Source organism: Chiloscyllium plagiosum, chromosome 4, assembly GCF_004010195.1.
Source record: "Chiloscyllium plagiosum isolate BGI_BamShark_2017 chromosome 4, ASM401019v2, whole genome shotgun sequence".
Taxonomy (NCBI): Eukaryota; Metazoa; Chordata; class Chondrichthyes; order Orectolobiformes; family Hemiscylliidae; genus Chiloscyllium; species Chiloscyllium plagiosum.
The window spans coordinates 135370720-135393823 of record NC_057713.1 but is presented as its reverse complement, the minus strand read 5'-3'; the positions used below and the strand labels follow the sequence as shown (position 1 = coordinate 135393823).

Below are 23104 nucleotides of genomic sequence, written 5' to 3'. Positions count from 1 at the left end.
AAGACTTCTTTACATTTACCTATAAAACTTGTGTCTGCAGAGATACTTGACATTGTACCAATCACTAAATTCAACTATAAGTAATCCTAACAAACCTCTTAACCAGCTTTTTGTCAAATTACCCAACAGTTACCAAACTTCCACCATTAAATGGCTACCCTTAAATTATTAATGCCAGAAGAACCTAGAATGGGCCTCACAGAAATACCTTAAAAACCAAAGTAGTGGAAAATGGGCCTAAAATGCTTCATATTTAAACAGAATTCAAACAGTCACATGGTTTAACATGTTTTAACATGTTTTAGAGCTAATAAAATCAGTGCAGTAGTTTTAAAGACAGGTTGCACATAAAAGTGCTAAACCGCTGTTGCTGAATGTTTCTTGCTACCTAATGTTATGGTGAAGAACTGCCTGATCAGAAAACAAAAGTATACAACAGAGAAAGGTGGAATGTTTTATTTGTAGAGGACAGTCAAACCTCAGTGAGACATTTGCTGCCATACTTGCTGCACACTCAATGTGTCTCCTTTGTCCAGAATTCGTGGCCCAAAATGAGGAAGTTGGCCCTTGGTTGGAGGAAGTGTCATGGGAGTGTTGACAAAAATTAACCAGCAAAAAAAAAAATTACCCGAACTGGGGAAGAAAAGGTGAAATAGTTAGGTTACTCAACTAAAATCCAAAAGCCTGGACTGTTGACCCAGAGACACACAAATCCTAATATAGCAACTGGGAAATATAGCTACAGATGAAAAAAAAGGTAATTTGCAATAGTCCACAAAAGACCATGTGCCTCCATCTCCATTAGACAGAGACAAACTGATTATAATGTGGTTCAAGGAGGACTACTGCACAAAATGGGATATTGTGAGCAAGTGCCACCAATGTATGTGGAGTGCACCTGTGCTAGTAGCTTCATTCAAACATACTAAAGCCATCTCGCCACCTGAGGTAACCAGCCCTCAAAAACAAGTAGCAGTGATGAAGGAACTTCATTACTTTGAGGATTTGTGTTTAATGGATTATGGTCAGTGGTTCATTTGAAAAGACTGAAAAGATACTTGGACCGGCAATCTTTCTTAAAAAGGGGGCCATTAAAGGGCATTGGGTGGATTTTTGGAAAGATGCTCCTAGGAGGTCACATGGCTTAAGTTAACAGCTTAGATGTATTGACGAGAATTGCTTAGCTTTCTCGCTGTCAGGAGTCAGTCCTTGTTTTGGATATTGTTTGGAATTCAGCTGGGTTTCAGTCTGCTGGGAGAGAGACAGAAGCTACCCAGCTAATCCTCTGCTTTTCTGAGAAAATCCTTTTGAGGGTCCGGTGCAATAACCAAAACACTGATCCAGCTGTTCTAAATATTTATACTATCACCCTTGCAACTGTGTGTTCTTTAACATAGATGCGAATCAGATAAAGTCTGTTTTACAATAAATCAATATTTTTGTTAATTATTAAAGTCTTGCTTATGATTTTTTAAAAAATTCTAGACCTAATATAAATGAAGTACGATTGGCCGTATCAGTAACTGGGTAAAGCATTTAGGCTTTGACCAGTGAAGTGGTAAGAACTGGCAAAGTGGCATTGCACTTTTCTAACCACGACTGTAGCATAAAACTGAGGGCTATTCCAGGATAACTTAAAATTAGACAAGTATTTTAAAATGGGCTAATAATTGAAAGGAAAGAGGAGAGGTTTTCTGTGCACTAGAGTAAAGCCTAATACCAAATGGCCCCTTTGATACAAGCGGGTTTGAGCAGCATCCTGGGCTGGATTACGATTTTTTAAAGGAATTGTCTAAGGCACACCTGTGAAGAATGGTGAAGTGTTTATAGTTAGACGTTAAAACAAAAGGCAGTGGCTTACCACAGATGAAGAATGGATTCCAATTCATCAGAAAGTTGTGCCACTCAGAAATCAGAAGATATCAACACTAGCCTGTGAAGTTCCTATGGCCGGCGATATAGAGGCATTCAGAAAACCCAAACATCCATTAGTTGGCATTTTTACTGGCCTGGAGTTCACAAAGACATGGTGCAGCTTTCTAAAACACGTCACATGCCAGATTATGGGAAAACTGTAATGTGCAATCAAACCGATACCTCATTCCATACCTGTTTTGGCAAACCATTAGTGGGATGTTGGTTAACTGTTTGGGACTTTGACCAAAAATAAGAGGACAATAGGACACTATCAGCACCTTTAATATGCATCTTCTTCACAACTAATGCACAATGGCAGCACTGTGTAGCATCCAAAGCATGCACTGCAGTAACTTGCTAAGGTTCTTTTGATAGCCCTTTCCAAAACCACAATCTCTACCAGCTAGAAGCATGAGCGCAGCAAATGCATGGGAATACCATCACCTGCAAGTTCCCTTCCAGGCCACACACTATCCTGACTTGAATCTACATCATCACGTTGAAATCCTGGAACTCCCTTCTGAACAGCAATGCAAGTGCCCCTAAACCCATCTCCACCAGGATTATAATGATTCAGAGACAGCTCAACGTCACATTGGGCAGGGCAATGAGGGTTAGTGCTAATGCTGATCCAGTTAGCAAAGTCCTTATCCATTGGAAAAATATTTTAAATATCTGTACTATTATAGAGATTGATACATCCCTCAAGAATAATTTCTGCCAAGCACTGTTGAGAAGCTAACCAAGCTCTTCACACAACTGACCGTGATCCAATCAGATTGAGGCTCCCATGTTATGTCTAAAATTTTTCAAGTACGTATGTTAGCAGTCTAGGTGTACATCAGTAATACTCTTGAACATACAGTTTACAATTACAAGAGGCATTACAACAGTACCATCTAACGCTCAAAGTGACAACCAGGACACACTGCCATGAAGACCCCACGAGTGGGACAAAGGAATGGACTTTGTTTGGTATTAGAGTCACATGGAAGGAATCTACCATTCCTTCCAACAGGAACCCTGTTGAACTGGATAATGGACATGATTTAAGAAACAAATCAAATAGAAGTTTTTGGGACAGAGGGATGAATCTTAAGTGGTGTCTCTGTTCCAGGAGCAGTTCACAAGAGTCAACAAGTGGCTCAGGTACACCCAAGAACTTTACAAACAACCATGAAAAAGTACACCAAAATCACATTTCAATCTGGGGATGATATATTAGTATAACTGCCTTAGAACGTGATCTGTGCAAAGCACAGTTCAACATTCCACAAAGAATAGCCAAAGGGAATGAAAAGCAAATTATTTGGTTGACATGACACATCATGAGAAAAAGAATTGTCTGGGTCACATCAATACGTTGAAGCAATACTAAGTGTGAGATACACAAGTACACATATTAATGTCAGTGAAAGATAAGCCACACAGTTCAGGACAATGTCCATATCTTGCACGCACTAAATTAGTGACCTCCCAGAAAATGACAGCATTTGAACTGTGGCGAGGAGAGCACTAGTCCACCTTTGAATCTTACGTTTGCAAAGCTGCAGCTTGGTCATTAAACTGTGCAATTATTACTTGTCACCACGTTAATATAGTTCCTCAAACTACTTATAGAGTCAAAGAGTTAGACAGCCCAGAATCAGACCCTTTCTTCCAATTTGTCCACGTTGATCAAGTTCCCCAAACTAAACTGGTCTCATTTGCTAATGTTTGGCCCATATCCCTCTAAACATTTCCTATTTAGGTACCTGTCCAAATGCCTTTTAAATGTTGTAACTATACCCACTTCTACCACTTCCTCTGGCAGTTTATTCCACATAAACACCACCCTGTGTGTGAAGAAGTTGCCATTCAGTTCCCTTTTATATCTTTCTCCTTATCCATGCCCCTCATAATTTTATATACTTCCATAAGGTCACCCCTCAACCTCCTACGCTGCAGGGAAAACAGCCCCAGACTTTCTAGCCTCTCCTTGTAACACAAACCCTCCATTCCTGGTAACATTCTGGTAACTCTCTTCTGAATTCTTTCCAGCTTAACAATATCCTTCTTATAACTGGGCAACCAGAACTGGACACAGTATTCTAGAAGAGATCTCACCCACACTCTGTACAACCTCAACATAACATCCCAACTGCTATACTCAAAAAGCAGGAGTAATATCTTGGCAATCAGGTATAGTTTGCTCTTATTTCCTTGTAATTCACATGATGTGGATAAAATTTATGTAAACGCCAATCTAGAGATAGAGGAAAGGAAGCTGATGAGCTTCCCAGAAGGATTTCAATGAATAGTTCAATTTGAATTTGAATAGATGGTTACAGAGAACAAAAATTTAAAAGTGAAATCATGTACCTGTGTTTCTATCGGATTTATTCTAATAATTCAAAACGTGATCAGCACAGAAATAATTACAATAGGTTAGGAGACGCCGATTCCTATTTTCATATGCTTACAGATTTTGTTAAAAGGTATGTCACTGATATGTTGATGGATCCTGTCACACTGTATATAAATCTGAATTTTAAGTAAAATTCATTCAAATGAGTTTTTATACTGAAAAGATGCCTAAATTGCCTATTGCGCACATTTTTATACAAACCTTATTTATTACTCATTCTGCATTCAGCTTCCAAATAGCAAATAAGATTATTTCATGAATACGCACATTGCTGGCAAGGACAGCATGTGTTACCCATTCCTAACCGCTCGAGCTGCTGCCTTGAACCACAGCACTCCATCGGGTGCAGTGAACTGCTGGCAACAGCAATGCTGGATTTAATATCTTCACCTAGGAACAACAGCCCGAAACTGGGATGGTGTGCAGCTTGGAAGGCATCTTGTAAGTACTGGCTCCTCTGAATCTGCAACCACTGTTCTGTGTGCGGTAACGCTGATGTATTTATAAGCTGCCATGAAGTAGTTGCGGTGACTTGTGCAGTGCATCTTATAGATGCCATATACTGTTGCAACTGTGCATCGGAGCAGTAAGTAAGTTGAATATTGTTGAGGGGACAGACACATTACTAAAGGATTTGGTCTTGCACTCATTAACAGAAATTTAATAATGCCAAATTTCAGATGATCACAAATTAGACTGTGGAGAAAAGAATGGTCCACTACTTTTTGTCATTTATATAAATGATTTGGATGTGAGCATAAGAGGTATAGTTAGTAAGTTTGCAGTGACACCAAAATTGGAGGTGTAGTGGACAGCGAAGAAAGTTACCTCAGATCACAACAGGATCTTGACCAGATGGGCCAATGGGCTAAGTGGCAGATGGAGTTTAATTCAGATAAATGCGAGGTGATGCATTTTGGGAAAGCAAATCTTAGCAGGATTTATACACTTCATGGTAAGGTCCTAGGGTGTGTTGCTGAACAAAGAGACCTTGGAGTACAGGTTCATAACTCCTTGAAAGTGGAGTCGCAGGTAGATAGGATAGTGAAGGCGGCGTTTGGTATGCTTTCCTTTACTGGTCAGAGTATTGAGTACAGGTGTTGGGAGGTCATGTTGTGGCTGTACAGGATAATGGTTAGGCCACTTTGGAATACTGCGTGCAATTCTGATCATCTTCCTATCAGAAGGATGTTGTGAAACTTGAAAAGGTTCAGAAAAGATTTACAAGGATATTGCCAGGCTTGGAGGATTTGAGCTATAATAGGGAGAGGTTGAATAGGCTGGGACTGTTTTCCCTGGAGCGTCGGAGGCTGAGGGGTGACCTTATAGAGGTCGATAAAATCATGAGGGACATGGATAGGATAAACAGACAAAGTCTCTTCCCAGGGGTGGGAGCATCCAGATCTAGAGGGCACAGGTTTAGGGTGAGAGAGGAAAGATATAAAAGAGACCTAAGGGGCAACTTTTTCACACAGAGCGTGGTATGTGTATGGAATGAGCTGCCAGAGGAAGTGGTGGAGGCTGGTACAACTGCAAAATTTAAAAGGCATCTGGATAGGCATATCAATAGGAAGGGTTTGGAGGGATATGGGCCGGGTGCTGACAGGTGGGACTAGATTGGGTTGGGATATCTATTCGGCATTGATGAGTTGGACTAAAGTGTCTGTTTCCGTGCTGCCCATCTCCATGACTATGATAGGGAAGTGATCAGCAAAGGTAAAGCAAATGGGAACTATAGGCTTTCCAAGCTTCTGAACAATTCAAGAAAATATAAAGTCTTAAAACATACTGATTTTGTTCGCAGAGAATTGGTATCTGTGCACGATATAGCAAGCATAAATGAGGCACATTATGAATGATCATTTTAACTGGCTGAGTGTAGCAAACAATGTACTCAAAAATGTACTTCAAACTCACATTTTGCTACTATGTTGAGTACAAGAGTTGTAAAGAAGTAAATTACATGTTTCTCTCATCAGTAGACCTAAGAAGATGAAAAATAAATAGAAAATTTCTCTTTCTACAAAATAGAAATAAAACAAAAGTTGGCTTGACAAAAGAACTGCATGCAGCTGAACACATAGTCCATTCCAACAGAGAATGGCGCTCTAATATGCTACTCCATAGCGGCATCAACTTTTGGATATAGATCACAACTTGCTTTTCAAACACCATACACATTTACAAAAATGTATGTTGGCAAAAGTAAATCAGTGAGGTGCTTAAAGCACAATCAAAAATTTAAGAACCCACTAATCTTATGGGGAATTGAATTGAGGACATTATATTGCTATACTTAAAAACAACACTTAGTTCTCTCTCCTTGTCTAAAAGAAAAACCATATCGATGAGATTCAACATGCACATCCTAGAAATACTACCCAGTGTTTTGTGTTTCTTAAATACACCCTCATCCCGTGGGAGATAGGAAGCTCTATTAATGACTCCAGTTGAATTTCATCATATTAAAGATATTTAAATTCATGCTAAGAATAATGTTGGATGCTGCAGGTAAGTACCAAGAAGATAAACAGTGCTATTAATAAAAATCTGATAAAGTTTTGTCATGGACAAGCAATTAAGAAAATCCAAGTGGGTGAAAATCAAGTTGTAAGTATTGCACATAATCAGTTTATATTACACATGGCGATTCTTAAGTTATAAAATGTCCATAACTTCACAGGTGTATCACAATGTAAAAATCAATTCTAAGCTACCTATATTGAATCATAGAATCCCTCCATGTGTGTGCAAGCAGGCTATCTGGCTCACTGAATCCACTGGACAGCAGCCCACCCTTTTCTTTTTAGCTTGTCAGGACTTGCTGCTCCTCAATCTCTCTTAATTAGATTAGATTACTTACAGTGTGGAAACAGGCCCTTCGGCCCAACAAGTCCACACCGACCCGCCGAAGCGTAACCCACCCATTCCCCTACCCCTCTACCTAACACGACGGGCAATTTAGCATGGCCAATTCACCTGACCTACACATCTTTGGACTGTGGGAGGAAACCGGAGCACCCGGAGGAAACCCATGCAGACACGGGGAGAATGTGCAAACTCCACAGTCAGTTGCCTGACTCGGGAATTGAACCCGGGTCTCCAGCGCTGTGAGGCAGCAATGCTAACCACTGTGCCACCGTGCCGCCATTACATTTACTAGCCCACACAAAGACACGGGGAGAATGTGCAAACTCCACAGTCAGTCGCCTGACTCTGGAATTGAACCCGGGTCTCCAGCGCTGTGAGGCAGCAATGCTAACCACTGTGCCACCGTGCCGCCATTACATTTACTAGCCCACACAAATCTGACATATTGGTTAAAAGCCACAGCTTACAGCAACTGATGAGGGAAACAGAATTTGGCTTTCTTCAGATTTGAGATGGTTTTATTGCAGAGAAAAGGCCAACTTCTTCCTCTCTAGAAGTCTGATGGCTTCTGACCAAAAATTCACACCCACAAGCTGCTAGGTTACCTGGAAGCCAATCATACTGCTGTTGGTGGACAGATGGTCTTGCTCATAGACAATGGTCAGCATCCCACAAACCAGTCAGCAACTAACTGCTGTCTGAATCTCCCACTTACTCATCTCTAGCTCTCCTTTACTACCCTCACCCCATGGTTTAAATAAACAGCTGTGTAAACAACTTTTACAAAGAGTGTCCTCAGGTATCCTGCACTTCAAACATGCAGTAATCCATTCCATAATTTTTTTTTTGAAAAAACAGAAATCCTTTCCCAATTCATTCCACAAACAAAAATATAGAAAAAAAGAATCATTTTTTACAAGTGTTGTTAGAATTGTACACAAAGGGAACTGGAAAGTATTCCATTCTATTCCTGACTTGTATCTTGTATGTAATGGAAAAGCAATGGGAAAACTGGTGGTGCGTTACCTATTGCAAAATTCCTGTCCACGACCTCTTCTTTCAATCACAGTATTTGTAAACATTTTTGAATCAACTTGTTTAGACTCCGAAGTAGGCAAGTCTTAAACCCGGACTTTCTGGTCCAGATGTATTGACCACTATGACAAAAAGAGAGACCACCACTGTATTCTTAAACTGGCTCAGTTCGATTTCTGGTCAATAGTAATGCTCAGGATGTTGGCAGTGAATGATTCGATGATGGTAAAGTCATTGGATGTCAAAGGTGGATGGCGAGATTCTCTCTTGCTGGAGACAGTCATTACATGTTGACTGTATGGTGCACATGCAGTTTGCTACTTGTCAGCCAAAGCTTGAACTTTGTTCACATCTGAGTGCATATCGACAAAGACGGTTTCAGTATCTCAGGAGTTGCAAATGACACAACATCAGGTACACTGCAACAAACATCCCCATTTCTGATCTTATGATGTACTGAAATTCACTGATAAACAGCTAAAACTGACTGGGCCAAAAGGCATTAACCTGAAGAAATCTTGTAGAAATGTCCAGGGGTTGACATGACTGACCTCCAACAACAAAAACTATAGTATCAACGATCAGGGGGAATTGTTTCTAAACAAAAGCTGGGTGGAGGAGAAGCAGAGAGGAAGGAGCGAAGGGGGGGAGCGAAGAGGGGAAGGAGGGGAGGGAGGGGGAAGATGGCGGGTGAAGAGAGGTGGAGAAGAGAGGAGACAACAGATTGTGAAAGTGCAGGAGAATGCACGAGTACCATCGAGTAGTTTTGAGACCATTTAACAATGAAATCAAGCAGCTGTTTCTTCTCTAGAAACATCTTAGAAAATGCTGGCAACATTCAGCTGCTCAGTATGCAGTTGTGGAGAGAGAAGTAGCTAACTTTTCAGATTGTTGAGCTTTCATCAGAACACTCTGACCTGTTGAGTTTTTGCAGCATTTTCTGTTTTTATTTCAGATTTTTTGCATCTATAATATTCTGCTTTTCAATTAGGTTTCACGTGAGGTTTGGCTGACCTTTAGCAGTATTATCATTTGGTTAAAATACTGAAGTTTACATTTATAATTAGACAGGACACAAGGGGCATGATAGTCGACTTAATGCTCTGTTCTCATTCAAATCTTGCCCACTGGTATTTTTCTGCAGTCTCTCCATGGATCGCCAAACCTGCAGCCAGAATCCTCAGCCCAATATGGTAATTGGTATCGGTCACAATTTATTTTAATTGAAATTCAGGCTCTGGGCATTCTATTTACCTTAGACATGTCATTTACTTTTATTGCTCCTCAGTTTTTAACCCATGATCAGGAACCTTGTGGTTCAGGACGTAGTGTTATAGTATTGTCAATGCATTCCAGGAGCAATAGAAGGAGCAGATTGAAATAATTCTCTCAGCAAATGCTGCCAGACCTGAGTATTGTTAATACTTTGTTTTTATTTCTGGTTTGAATGCATTCCCCATCTCCTATAGGATGTTCTCCTCAGGTACTAAAAGTAGTTCCATCTTGCACATATAGACATGTGCACAACCAAATTGAGGAAATCAAAGAACATCATACTTTTTCCTTTTTTTAAGCCTCATACAAGTTACACAATCTGAGTGATATCCTTTCACTGATAGTGATTATGAAATAAATACTGGGCTGTCCAGCAACACAACCAGACAGGCATTTTTTTTATTTTAAAAGGATTGAAAATGTTTAATGGTCTTAAGGGAGTACAGCTGTTTATGCTTCTGGACTGATAATCCAAAGACCTGGACTAATGATTCAGACAAATTCAAAACAAATGTTGAATTCAGTTTAAAAAAAACTCCATAATGAAAATCTTAGTATCAATAATGGTGAGCATGAAACTAATAAGCTGTTCTAAAAATCAATCTGGCTCAATAACGTCCTTCAGGGATGAAACTTGCTGTCCTTACCCAGTCTGACCTATTACTGTAGCACAATGTGCCTGACTCTGAAATGGTCTAACATGCTACTCACTTCCAAGGACAATTACTGAATGACAGTAAATGCTGGTCTTACCAGTGACAAGCACATCCTGTGGAAGAATAAAAGATTTGCCCCTCTTCAAAATCTTAAAGACAAATATTCTGTTAATATCATGCGAGGCCTGTAAGGCATCCACACACACAAAATAAGCAAATGCTGGATAAGCAAATGGATTTGTTTATGTAGTACACATCTCAAGCACTCATTAAGCTATTAATTTGTTTTCCTTAAATCACAGTTTGAACTTGTGGGTGGGCCTACTTCAACACTGACTGAAATTTTTTCGAAGGACCCAGAGGGTGTTAAGTGCCAGAGAGAATACAATGGGATAGAAGGTATCCCTTGAGGTTTACAGAAATGAAAGGCAATCCTGTGGAAACATACAGAAGAATTTTAAAGAGGCTTGTCAGGACAGATGCTGAGACAATTTTTTACCTCACTAGGAAATGCAGAACATGGGACCAGAGTACCCAAAAAAAAGTCAGCCATTTAGGACTAATGGAAACAAAAAAAAATCTTCACTTGAGCAATTGTTAATCTTTGGAAACTATTAACTTAGACAGCTATTGGTGCTGAGTGCGCATCCAAGACACAGAATAACAAGTAACTCACCTCCTGACTCCCCGAAGCCTGTCTGTCTATAAGGCACAAGTTAGAAGTGTGATGGAATACTCCCCACTTGCTTGGATGGGAGCAGTTCCAACAACACTCAAGCTTGACACAATCAGTGCCAAAGGAGCCTTCTCGATTGGCACTATATCCACTCCCTCCACCATTGATGCTCATAGTAGCAGTGTGTACTATCGACAAGATGTATTGCAGAAATTCAAAGATCCTCAGACAGCACCTTCCAAACACATGAGCACTTCCATCTAGAAGGTCAAGGGCAGCTGATACACGGGAATACACCACCTTCAAGATCCCCTCCAACTAATTCACCATCCTGACTTAGAAACGTTGCCATTCTTTCAGTGTCGCTGGATCAAAATCCTGGAATCCCCTCCCTAAGGGCATTGTGGGTCTACCCACACCAGATGGACTGTTCAAGAAAGCAGCTGACCAACACCTTCAAGAGCAATAAGAGATGGGCAAAAAAATGCTGGCCCAGCCAATGACATGCAAAATCCACAGGTTTTCTTAAAACAAGTATCAGGAGAAGGTGAAGTTGAGGTTAATAAGCAATGAATTTGTTAAATTTCCAATTAGGCTCAAAGGACAAAGTGGCCAACAGCAGTTCTTCATTCTTGCGTAGAAATTGGGGAGGTGATTGCATAATGACAAAGTCACTGAAACAGCTCATCCAGAGGGCAAAGTTCATGTCTCACGAACATGGGTTCAAATTCCACCACTGAACTCAAACTCCAGCAGCAGCTATCATTGAATAGCATTTTGGATTAAAAGTTTGTTTGCAGTAATAGTAACTATGAATCGACCAACAATTTGTGTAAACACCTATTTGTTCACTTCTGCCTTTTAGGAAAGGAAATCTGCCATGCTTGCCCGGTCTGACCTACATTTCTGTTTATTAAAAACTAAAAGAGCCGCTAATGCTGGAAATCAGAAACTTTATTCATTAATTCATGGGTTGTGGTCTTCACTGACTGGGCAGCATTTATTGCTCATTCCTAATCGCCTTTCATCTGGGGGTGGTCAGCAGCCTTCTTGACCCGCTGAAGTCCATTTTATGTAGGTAGACCCACAATGCTACTAGGGAGGAGGCTCCAGGACTTTGACCAAGTGACACTAAAGAAACAGTGATACAAGTCACGTGTGCGCTGCTCTTGTCTGCCTAGATGGAAGAGATCACAGGTGCTGCCTAAGGAACCCTGATGAATTGTCATAGTGCATATTGTTATCTGCTGCCAGAGGGTCTCAATAGTGAAGGGAGTAGATTCTAAAAGTGGTGGACGGAGCTTTAACCTGGATGGTAATGAGCTTCAACTGTTGTTGGAACTGTACTCATCCAGGCAAGTGAGAAATATTCCATCACATATCTGACCTATGTCTTGTTGATGGTGAACTATTGAGTCTTCAGATTCTGGTCAAAGGTAACATCCATGATGTTAATATGGGAGATTCAATGATGGTAAACCACTAGCGGTCGAGATGGTTGAATTCTCTTGGAGATGAACATTTTATTAATGGCTTGATAAGCCTTTTAAAAGGCAATTAAGAGACAAACACTTTACCGTGCCTATTTGGAGTCACGCACAAGCCAGAACAAGTGGAAGTGACAGACTCTGTCCTATGACATTTCTATGAAAATTGATTTATGGTCAGGTTACTTTTCAATTCCAATTAAATTTCACCATCTCCCATGGTGGAACTCTAACCCATGTTCCCAGAGCATTGGCCTGGATTTCTGGTTTATTGTCCAGTGACAATATTGCTCTGTCACTACCTGCCCACATGACTCCAGACCCACAGCAACTTGGTTGATTCTGAACTACTCTTAAAAGTCAAGCAAGTCACCCAGTTGTACCAAGCCACTACATAAGAGGCTGCAATGATCCAAGATGATGATTCACCACTACTTTCCAAAATGCAATTCCAGACAAGCACCAAACGTTGGCCCAGCCCATGATGAGCACAACCCAACAATGAATTTTTAAAAATGGTTGCAATGAGGCCCAATTTCAATAAACAATGTCCTGTGTTTCAAAGTCATCTGAAAAGTGTTAAACCCAAAATTTATTCAGTTCATTTTTCAGGTAGATCACAAGACATAGGAGGGGAAATTAGGCTATTTAGCCCATTGAGTGGTGGAGCAGACTCAATTATGGCTGATAAGTTTCTTAACCCCATTCACTCGTTTTCTCCCTGTAACCTTAGATCTCCTTGACAACAAAAACCCCTCTCAGTCTTAATTACACTCAACGACCTGGCCTCCAAAGCCTTCTGTGGCAATGAATTCCATAGACTTACCGCCCTCTGGCTGAAGACGTTCCTCCGCATCTCTGTTCTAAAAAGGTCTTCCCTTTACTCTAAGGCTGTGCTCTTGGGTCATGATTAGATTAGATTTCCCACAGTGTGGAAACAGGCCCTTTGGCCCAACTAGTCCACACCGACCCTCCGAAGAGTAACCCACCCAGACCCATTCCCCCTAACTGATGCACCTAACTCTACAGGCAATTTAGCACGACCAATTCACCTAATCTGCACATCTTTGGACTGTGGGAGGAAACTGGAGCACCCGGAGGAAACCCACGCAGACATGGGGAGAATATGCAAACTCCACACAGACAGTCGCCCAAGGCTGGAATCGAACCCGGGTCCCTGGCGCTGTGAAGCAGCAGTGCTAACCACTGAGCCTTGTCTCTCCTGCTAATGAAAACATCCTCCCAATGTCCACTCTGTCGAGGCGTTCAGTATTCTGTAAGTTTCATTTAGAAATCCCCTCATACTTCTAAATTCCATTGAGAATAGACCCAAAGTCCTTAAATGCTCCTAATATGTTAAGCCTTCATTCCTGGGATCATTCTCATGAACCTCCTCTGGACCTGCTCCAGGGCCAGTACATCCTTCCTGAGGTATGGAGCCCAAAATTGCTCACAATATTCTAAATGTGGTCTGACCAGAGCCTTATAAAGCCTCACACATACATCCCCTGCTTTTATAGGCGAAAGTGAGGACTGCAGATGCTGGAGATCAGAGACAAGATTAGAGTGGTGCTGGAAAAGCACAGCAGGTCAAGAATTCCTAATGAAGGGCTCCTGTCTAAAACATCAATTTTCCTGCTCCTCAGACGCTGCCTGACTTGTTGTGCTTTTCCAGCACCACTCTAATCTTATCCCTGCTTTTATATTCAAGTCCTCTCGAAATAAATGCCAACATTGTATCTGCCTTCCTAATGACCGATTCAACTTGCAAGTTTACCTTAGGAGAAAACTGGACCAGGACTCTCAAGTCCCTTCAGACTTCATATTTCTGAATTTCTCTCTCCATTTAGAAAATGCCTCTATTCTTCCTAACAAAATGCATGACCTCACATGACCTACGTCATACGCCATTTCTTTGCCCACTCTAACCTGTCCAAATCCTTCTGTAGCCTCCCTGCCTCCTCAATACTACCCGATCTACCTTTTGTTCCATCTGCAAACTTAGCCAGAATGCCCTCAGTTCCTTCATTTAGATCATGAATGAATAAAGTGAAAAGTTGAGTGTCAACATCGACGCTTGCAGAACAACACTAATCACTGGCTGCCATTCTGAGAAGGACCCTTTTAACCCTGCTCTTTGCTCTCTGCCAGACAGCCAATGTTCTATCTATGCTAGTATCTTGGCTCTAACACTACGGGTCCTTATCTTACCCTGGGTAGCTGAGTAAAATACTCTTCAGGATTGTTATAAAAGTGTTCATTAGGTGCCTTACACCTGTTTTTGGCTCTCATCTACCAAACAGAGAAGTTTAGTTACTTTTAAAACTGGTGTGGACTCAGTATGTGAGCTCCACCCACCTCCACAACAAATCTTGATGGTTACTGGAGGCCACAATCTCTTCGCCTCACACGGCTGGCACCATGAAATTCACACATTCAATGTGAGAAAGAATGACCGACACCAGCACTTCACTGCACTGTTTAAACAAAGCCTAAGCTCTAAACGTTTGAGACACTCCAGTTTCCCTTTTTGGACACAATGCACACAATACCTATTCAAAACCCTTTCTAGACCTATATCTTGCATTGCATCACCCAACCTGTAATGTGCGCGCTTTGGATTCTAACTAAATCTCATATTTGATTGGTTGTGGTACAGAGTCATGAGGGAAGCATCGAGAAAGTAACTTTTCAAAACCAATGTGCTAACATCTCTCAAGGTCTCATGAGTAATCTTTGTAGAATTCTGAATGGGCTAGGCATTGAAAGAAGTCTTATGATTTAAAAAAAATGTCTACTGTCAGCAAGTTTTGCATTACATGCAGCTATAGTGCATTCAAAGGAAATTCAAAGAATAAAATAATAAATATTAAATGGATTTGGTAAAACGATTCTGAGCTGTTTAACACATAACAGCTTAAAAATTTTGACAATCAGTACCAGTACCATTTCTTCCTAGTTCTTTCATTGCAAAGAATTCAAATATCTTTAGTCAACTTCTAGGAGGTACATAATAAAATTGACTTTCCCTAGATTGTAGAATGTGAGACATAGACAACAGTAAAGAAGGAATCCTTTAAGATGCACTGAGAATGAAGTATTTATGTTTGAATGCTCAGTGGGTGCTTTAAGAGGTTATAGCTTGTAAATACAATTACAGCTGTTCTTTCCAGTGGTTCAAAACATTTTCCCAAATTCTAAAATGCTCATTAAAGTTATTGTGGGTCTCTGGTTATTTGAAAGTTAACAAAAAATAAACATGCATCTAAACCAAAGTAAACTGAAAGCATTTGCTATTAATGCTTCATAATTCTCAGACAGAAATGAATAATTGGTTTATGTGCTAATTTCTTATGTACTTAAATTCACAATATACACATACAAAAGTGAAAGTTATTATGTAACTATTGTTAATGACAATACAGAGTAAACAATTACAGATCTCAAGGGAAAAAGGTGAGATCTAAATTCTCAATGTTTCAACTTGCTTATGGCTTTTCACAGTAGTCCAAGGGATACTGAGAGTTGCTGAAAGACTTTATTAAACATTAACTTTTAAAAAAAAAAGTAACCTAGCAAAAATAACCTGGTATCTGTCAAGACGATAGCCTTGTGTAACATGTCTTTATTCCAAGCGCAGCTAGTAACAACTGGTTTCTATGTACTTTGTGGTATGTCTCAAATTGATTAAGGCAAATGTGACATGTCACACAAACTGGTAGAACGTTGTTGAATATTGTCTATTTTGTTCACTATATTAATTGCTGGGCATCTTTAATTATCGTGTGCACTCAGACATTAACAATTGATTTGAAAATATCAATACACTAAAGGAATTCTGCATAATTAATTCCATTGCCAAGTTATCACTGTTCAGTTTATAACAGATTAATAAATTGCATGATTTAATTTCCAATGAAGTAGCATAATGCCCAAAGTACTAATTTAAAGAGAAATATTTAATTTCAAATATTTACAGGTAGCATTAAGAACCCAGGAATGCTATAAAAAGCTATGAAATGGTTGGCATGTGCACACTCCACTTATTTTCTTTCAGAAAACTAAAATAATTCAATGACACTAATAACATCGATTCACCTGAATTTTATGCCATATGGTTTTACTAATGAAGGAATACAATGCAATGAAGCCACCATGATATGACCTAATTTACCAAATGGAGGAAAACCTAAGTGATAGAAACCTTTAGATACTACTGTTTTATTTTTAAAAATAAACATAGCAATTAGCATGCTCTTTTAAAATCACATTTGCACTCATGATCTTCCACATTCAAGCAGGATGTGGAGGTGCCAGTGTTGGACTGAGGTAGATAAAATCTGAATTTAGAGTGCTGGAAAAGCACAGCAGGTCAGGCAGCATCCAAGGAGCAGGAGAATCGACGTTTCGGGCAAGAACTCTATCAGGAAGGGCTCTTGCCTGAAACATTGATTCTCCTGCTTCTTGGATGCTGCCTGACATGCTGTGCTTTTCCATCACCACACTTTTGATTCTGATACTCCAGTATCTGCAGTCCTCACTTTCTCCTTGATAAAATCAGAAGTCACATGACACCAGAAGTCTTTACCTGATGAAGGAGCAGTGTTGCAAAAGCTTGTGATTTCAAATAAACCAGCTGGACTATAATCTGTGTCGTGTGACTACTGACTTTGCCTACATTCAAGTAGTTCATACATACAAACTAGGAGTAGGCCATCTGCCCTTCAAGCCTCCTCCACCATTCAATAAGACCATGGCTGATCTTTTTGTAGCCCTAGATCCACTTACCTGCCCTCTCACCGTAACCCTTAAATCCTATAACACCACAAGTCAAATACATGCAAGTCAAACACTTTTAAATTACAAAATGCCCAGTTGTCTCTCTCCAATGGAGAGAGACATTTATGGTTCCACCTGGACTAATGGTCATTACATTGAAGGGACGCACAATTTAATGCCTGTAGAATTACCCAATATCTTATTATGCTTGATGGACATGGATAAAAGGTGTAAAACATGGAAAATGTAAATACCTGATGGCATTTCCTTTAGTTTATCTTCTGATAGTGTATGTGGCTCTGGGAAAAGCAAGTAACAAAGAGAGAAACAGTTTTTCAAACAATTCTATAAGTTTAGGAATCAATTATTTTAAAGTTCACATTTAAAATTTTAAAATTACATCGCAATTAAAAGACAAATAAAGAGAAGAATTTTGATTGTTACAATCAATGATATTTTATTTATCACTACCATCAACATTCAAAGCCTGTCCCCGATTGTTGGAACAGAAGAACCCTCTCTCCCAAGTCTAAATATTCCTTCCGATCTGCTCAATTTCACAACACACAGACTAATGATCAAAAATTATTGACAATTCAATAAAAAAAATTGGCAAAATGGACAACTGATACTGGAAAAATGCTCAATAAAACTTGAATTCAAAAACATTGCACTGCAGAGTAGAGGAAGCTTTGTGTAGAACGGATCATACTACATAAACCAATGTAGAAAAATGGGTGTTCTGTTACTTGGATGCTGTTAAAAATCACAATGCCATGTTATAGTCCAACAAATTTATTTGAAAGTACAAGCTTTTGGAGCGCTGCTCCTTCGTCAGGTAGCTAGCTGCCCCACTAGCTACCTGATAAAGGAGCAATGCTCTGAAAGCTTGTGCTTCCAAATAAACCTGTTGGACTATAACCTGGTGTTGTATGATTTTTAACTTTGTCCACCCCAGTCCAACACTGGCACCTCAACATCAGGACTTTGAAGTGGACACAGGCTAAAATGAAAACTCTCCTGGCCAACTTCCTATCTTTCACACTACTCAACCCCAAGCATATCCAAGCATTTGTCATATGCCATCTCGCACAAGCCCTGTTAACCCTTCACGCATGCTTGCTGATCTCTACAATGGCTAACAATCAGGCAACACTTTGATTTTAAAATTTTCACCAAATCTCTCCATACCTTTTATTTTTCATCTCAAACCCTACAAGTCTTGTGAAGGCTCGATTTTAATCACTCCATCACTGGTTACCATCTCAGCTGCCTTTTCACTGATCTCTGGAATTCCCTCCTGGAACCCCTTGATTTATCTTTAAAACATGCCCCATAATCCAACTTTCGGTCTGACGTCCTTCCATGGTTCAGTGGCAAATTTTGTTTGATAACATTCCAGTGGATTTTCTACTACATCAAGTTACATACAAACCCCCTCTGTCATTTCTGTTGACATTTTATGGAACAGATTTTATATTTTCTGTGGTATCTTATTCTGCTTCAAACCAAGAATGTGGAAATTTCAAAAATAAAATTTTAAAGTACTATGAAAGATCACAGTTCCCATTCAGCTCAGCTGCGTTTCAATGTTGGACAATAGTGGTGAGTTCCTCAGAACATGATATTAGAAAGAAACTTTATGAGCATATTGATCACAAAACATAATCCAAAACATCAGATATTAATTACAGATTTTTCTAAAATTAGACAGCATTTTGGGAAAGCATGGCAGAAGTTCAGCTGTTGTAGTGTACAAAATAGAAGCACAGCAAATTCTGACAGTTCAATTTAGCTTAGCCAAATGCTAAGAACACACTGAACAGCAATTTAATGTGTCAGAGACTCTTAGCTATGGGGCGAATGTGGGTTCAGCAGTGTCAGCAAAGAGGGCTCGGTGGTGAAGAGTTGGTGCTTAAAGTGGAAGGACACCTACATTGTTGGGTCTGGTGCAGGTAGAGGTGAAGCAATTGGAGGTCTCCCTTGAGTCTAGGTGTGGGCATGGGGTGGGTCAGAAAGAATGATATTCTCAACTTTTTACTTCTTCGTTTTTATTCCTATGATCTACCATGCTGACTATTTATTTCATTTTTTTTTGTCCCGGAATTTTGATCCAGTGACAGTGAAGGAATGACAATATATTTCCAAGTCAGAATGGTGAGTGGCTCAAAGGTGAGACTTTTAAACTCTCTGTAAGATGGCTGCTAGTCTCCCCTTCCTTGCATGTGTTATTTAACTTCATCCAACTATCAATCTCTAACCAGAGCGCTCTGAATTTGTTTGTCTTCCCTTTCTGCATTGTGACCGTATTTCTTGACTGTGGCAATCTACCTTCTGTTTAAAAGCAACTCATTGTTCTGTTGTAGTTTTGCCTCTCAATCTTTGATTTCAATTTACCTGAACCAGGTCTGCTCTCACCCCACTGAAGGTAGCCCTCTAAGTAAATAATTCTCAGCCTGGATTATTCTTTGCCCTTTCCCCTAGCCAACTTCAACTTTGTGGTATCATGATCAATACCCCTTCAATTTTCTTTTAGTGACGATTGATTCACTTGATCTGCTCATCCATCAGAACCAGATCCAGAACAAAAACGAACGACCCAAGTAGTTTCAGAATCCATTCTAAACAGAGCATGGAGAAAATGCTCAAACACCCTCCGCCTTTTAGATTCCCAATCATCATGCTTTCAATTTTGCTCATTTGAAAGGAAGCAATAGCCTTCATTTTGTCACTAAACACAAGACTTAGCATTACCAAAGAGAAGGGAAAAGTAGGTCTGGTATTGTACTTCCTGTTAAACTACAGGACACTCACTCGAGTACAGCATGCTTAATCACCAGATAATAACATTCTTCAATAAGCATTTCAGAACTGGCAGTGTGTAGACATACCATCAGTTGCTTCCTCTTCTAAACCTGTCGTTCCAAGCTCTTTCTCTGTAATATTGAAAATAAAACTGATCATTGATAAAAACCCAAGTCATGAAAAAAATTCTCATTTACCCTTTGCCTGTTTAAGAAACATCTCAAACTGACCCAGCATCTCAAGAACAAAAACAGAAATTGCTGGATAAACTCATCAGCACATGCTGGGAGAAAACGGAGTTAATACTCAGTTTTATTGCAGCACCTCAAGAAATCTGTTGAAAACTACAAGCTTACAGAATAGGGAAGAAGAAATAAAACCCCACTAAGAGCCATGTCATTATGTAGGAGGACCAAATAGTTCAAGAAATGAAAGCTCCACAACTAATCTCATTATGACTGTACAGAAGTAACTAAACTACAAAGCTAACTTAAGCAAATCTGTACACCTTTTTAGGATAGCTCAAGAGTCATCAACATCTTAGTCCCGCTGTGTGAAGCCTCCCTTCCGTCAGTAATTCACCTGGCAGCTGCACATAGGCGCATTCCAGTGAAGCGCAACACATTAAACCAGGAATAGAAGGGCTGCAAAATACTCAAACTGAACAGCTACCTGAAAAACAGAGAGTACTTTGTTTTTGCTGTCACCGGTCAGTGCTCTTTCCTAGATGATCTGATAGTGTTGTCTAGGTAGGCCTGTTGATCTCCATACCTAATGTCAGTATGCAGCTACCAGCATTGAAGGTGTGGTAAAAGATATGAAGCAGTGTGAACAATTCCTACCAAATTACCAGACAGAATCTTGAGGAAAAAAGTCGAAAAATGTATCCAACTGCAGTTCATAATTTGCAACACGATGGAATATTTGGGAAGGAACTTTGCAAGTCAACTCAGGTTGCTGTATTACGTATGTTGTAACAATGTAATTTGTTTTTACCTAGTTCAACTGTGCCCAAATCATCTTTTGATTCACCTGAAAAATAAAGTAGTACATTATTAATATAAACAGCTATACATTCATTTTTATATGTCATCACCCAGTGTTTATACTGTCCAGTTTAATTTACCAGTCCTATGGGGAACTGGACAGTGAATCCAGAAACCAAATTTAACAAAACAAATTCAAAGCTGACTCCTGACATGTGGATCCCGAACAAGAAAAGACTTCCAACAGAAAAAAAGTTGAGAGCGCAAGAGAAATTGAAATAATGAGGCTCCTAACTAACCTGTTACTTCCAGATGGTCAGGTTCTGAGGGTTCACTCACTTCTGAATAAGTCACAGATTCTGTAGTACAAAAAAACAAAGGCGGCATTCACTCACTTGGAGGACGCTCCACAATTTAAATCTTGGGGTCATTATCACCCTGCCTGCACATTGACATTTAAATTAATGTAAATGAACTTTAAATGGAGCTGGAGAAACTCAAATGGTGCCGTTAGATAACACAGTCACATTGCGCCACAGAGTGGTGAGATGCAGATCTGCACCCACAATCTCTACATCTTGTATATATATCTCTCTCTTTCAATGCACTTGATTAAGGCCAATCTAGAAATTAGTTTTATTCCGAAATTTAAAAAGTACATACAGGAGGCAGCATTAGAATACTTACCATTTGTTTGTACTATTAATTGGGAAACCGAAAACACTTGCAAAACTAAATCAGAAGGATGAATAATGACGTGAGCAAGGCTAGATCACATGGAATACAGCAAAATCTTGCCATTTGGATACACAACTGGCTCAAAGGTAGAAGACAGGTGGTGGAGGGCTGTTTTTCAGACTAGAGGCCAGTGAACATGGGGTGCCACAAGAATCAGTGCTGGGCCCATTACTTTTCGTCAATTATAGAAATAATTTGGATGTGATCTTAAGAGGTACAGTTTGTAAGTTTTCAGGTGACACCAAAATTGGAGGTGTCATGGACAGCAAAAGTGGTTACCTCAGATTACAATGGGATCTTGATCAGATGGGTCAATGGGCTGAGGACTGGCAGAAGGAGTTTAATTCAGATAAATGCGAGGTAATGCATTTTGGGAAAGCAAATCTTAGCAGGACTTATATATTTAATGGTAAGGTCCTGGGGAGTGTTGCTGAACAAAGAGATCTTGGAGTGCAGGTTCATAGCTCCTTGAAAGTGGAGTCGCAGGTAGAGAGGATGGCAAAGGCGGCATTTGGTATGCTTTCCTTTATTGATCAGAGTATTGAGTACAGGAGTTGGGAGGTCATCTTGTAGCTAAACAGGACATTGGTTAGGCCACTTTTGGAATATTACGTGCAATTCTTGTCTTCTTCCTATCGGAAGGACGTTGTGAAACATGAAAGATTTCAGAAAAAGTTTACATGGATGTTGCCAGGGTTGGAGGATTTGAGCTTCAGGGAGAGGTTGAATAGGCTGGGGCTGTTTGCCCTGGAGCATCGGAGGCTGAGGGGTGACCTTATAGAGGTTTACATAATTATGAGGGGCATGGATAGGGTAAATAGGCAAAGTCTTTTCCCTGGGGTCGGGGAGTCCAGAACTAGAGGGCATAGGTTTAGGGTGAGAGGGGAAAGATATACAAGAGGCTTAAGGGGCAACTTTTTCACTCAGAGAATGGTGCGTGTATGAAATGTGCTGCCAGAGGAAGTGGTAGAGGCTGGTACAATTACACATTTAAAAGGCATCTGGATGGGTACATGAATAGGAAGGGTTAGAGGGATATGGGCCAAATGCTGGCAAATGGGACGAGATTGGGTTGAGATATCTGGTCAGCATGGATGAATTGGACCAAAAGGCTTTTTGTCTTGCACTCATTAGTAGTAACGTAATAATGCCAAATTTCAAATGATTCTAAATTAGACTGTGGAGAAAAGAATGATCCACTACTTTTCGTCAATTATATAAATGATTTGGATGGGAGCATAAGAGGTACAGTTAGTAAGTTTGCAGATGACACCAAAATTGGAGGTGTCGTGGACAGCGAAGAGGGTTACCTCAGATTACAAAAGGATCTTGACCAGATGGGCCAATGGGCTGAGAAGTGGCAGATGGAGGTTAATTCGGATAAATGTGAGGTGCTGCATTTTGGGAAAGCAAATCATAGCAGGACTTATACACTTAATGGTAAGGTCCTAGGGAGTGTTGCTGAACAAAGA

At 40.0% G+C, this 23104-nt stretch overlaps 1 protein-coding gene across 8 annotated transcripts in view; it reads right to left on the bottom strand.

The window, feature by feature from the left end:
• Positions 1–23104, bottom strand: part of unm_hu7910 (un-named hu7910) — a 225457-nt gene that overhangs the window by 73114 nt on the left and 129239 nt on the right. For all 8 annotated transcript variants that reach the window (XM_043689310.1, XM_043689302.1, XM_043689307.1 and 5 more), the window contains 4 exons: positions 21194–21253; positions 20905–20940; positions 19995–20039; positions 17358–17402 (listed from right to left, as the gene is read on the bottom strand). In XM_043689310.1, coding sequence (XP_043545245.1) covers positions 17358–17402; positions 19995–20039; positions 20905–20940; positions 21194–21253 — 186 coding nt within the window. The remainder of the gene's footprint in view (positions 1–17357; positions 17403–19994; positions 20040–20904; positions 20941–21193; positions 21254–23104) is intronic.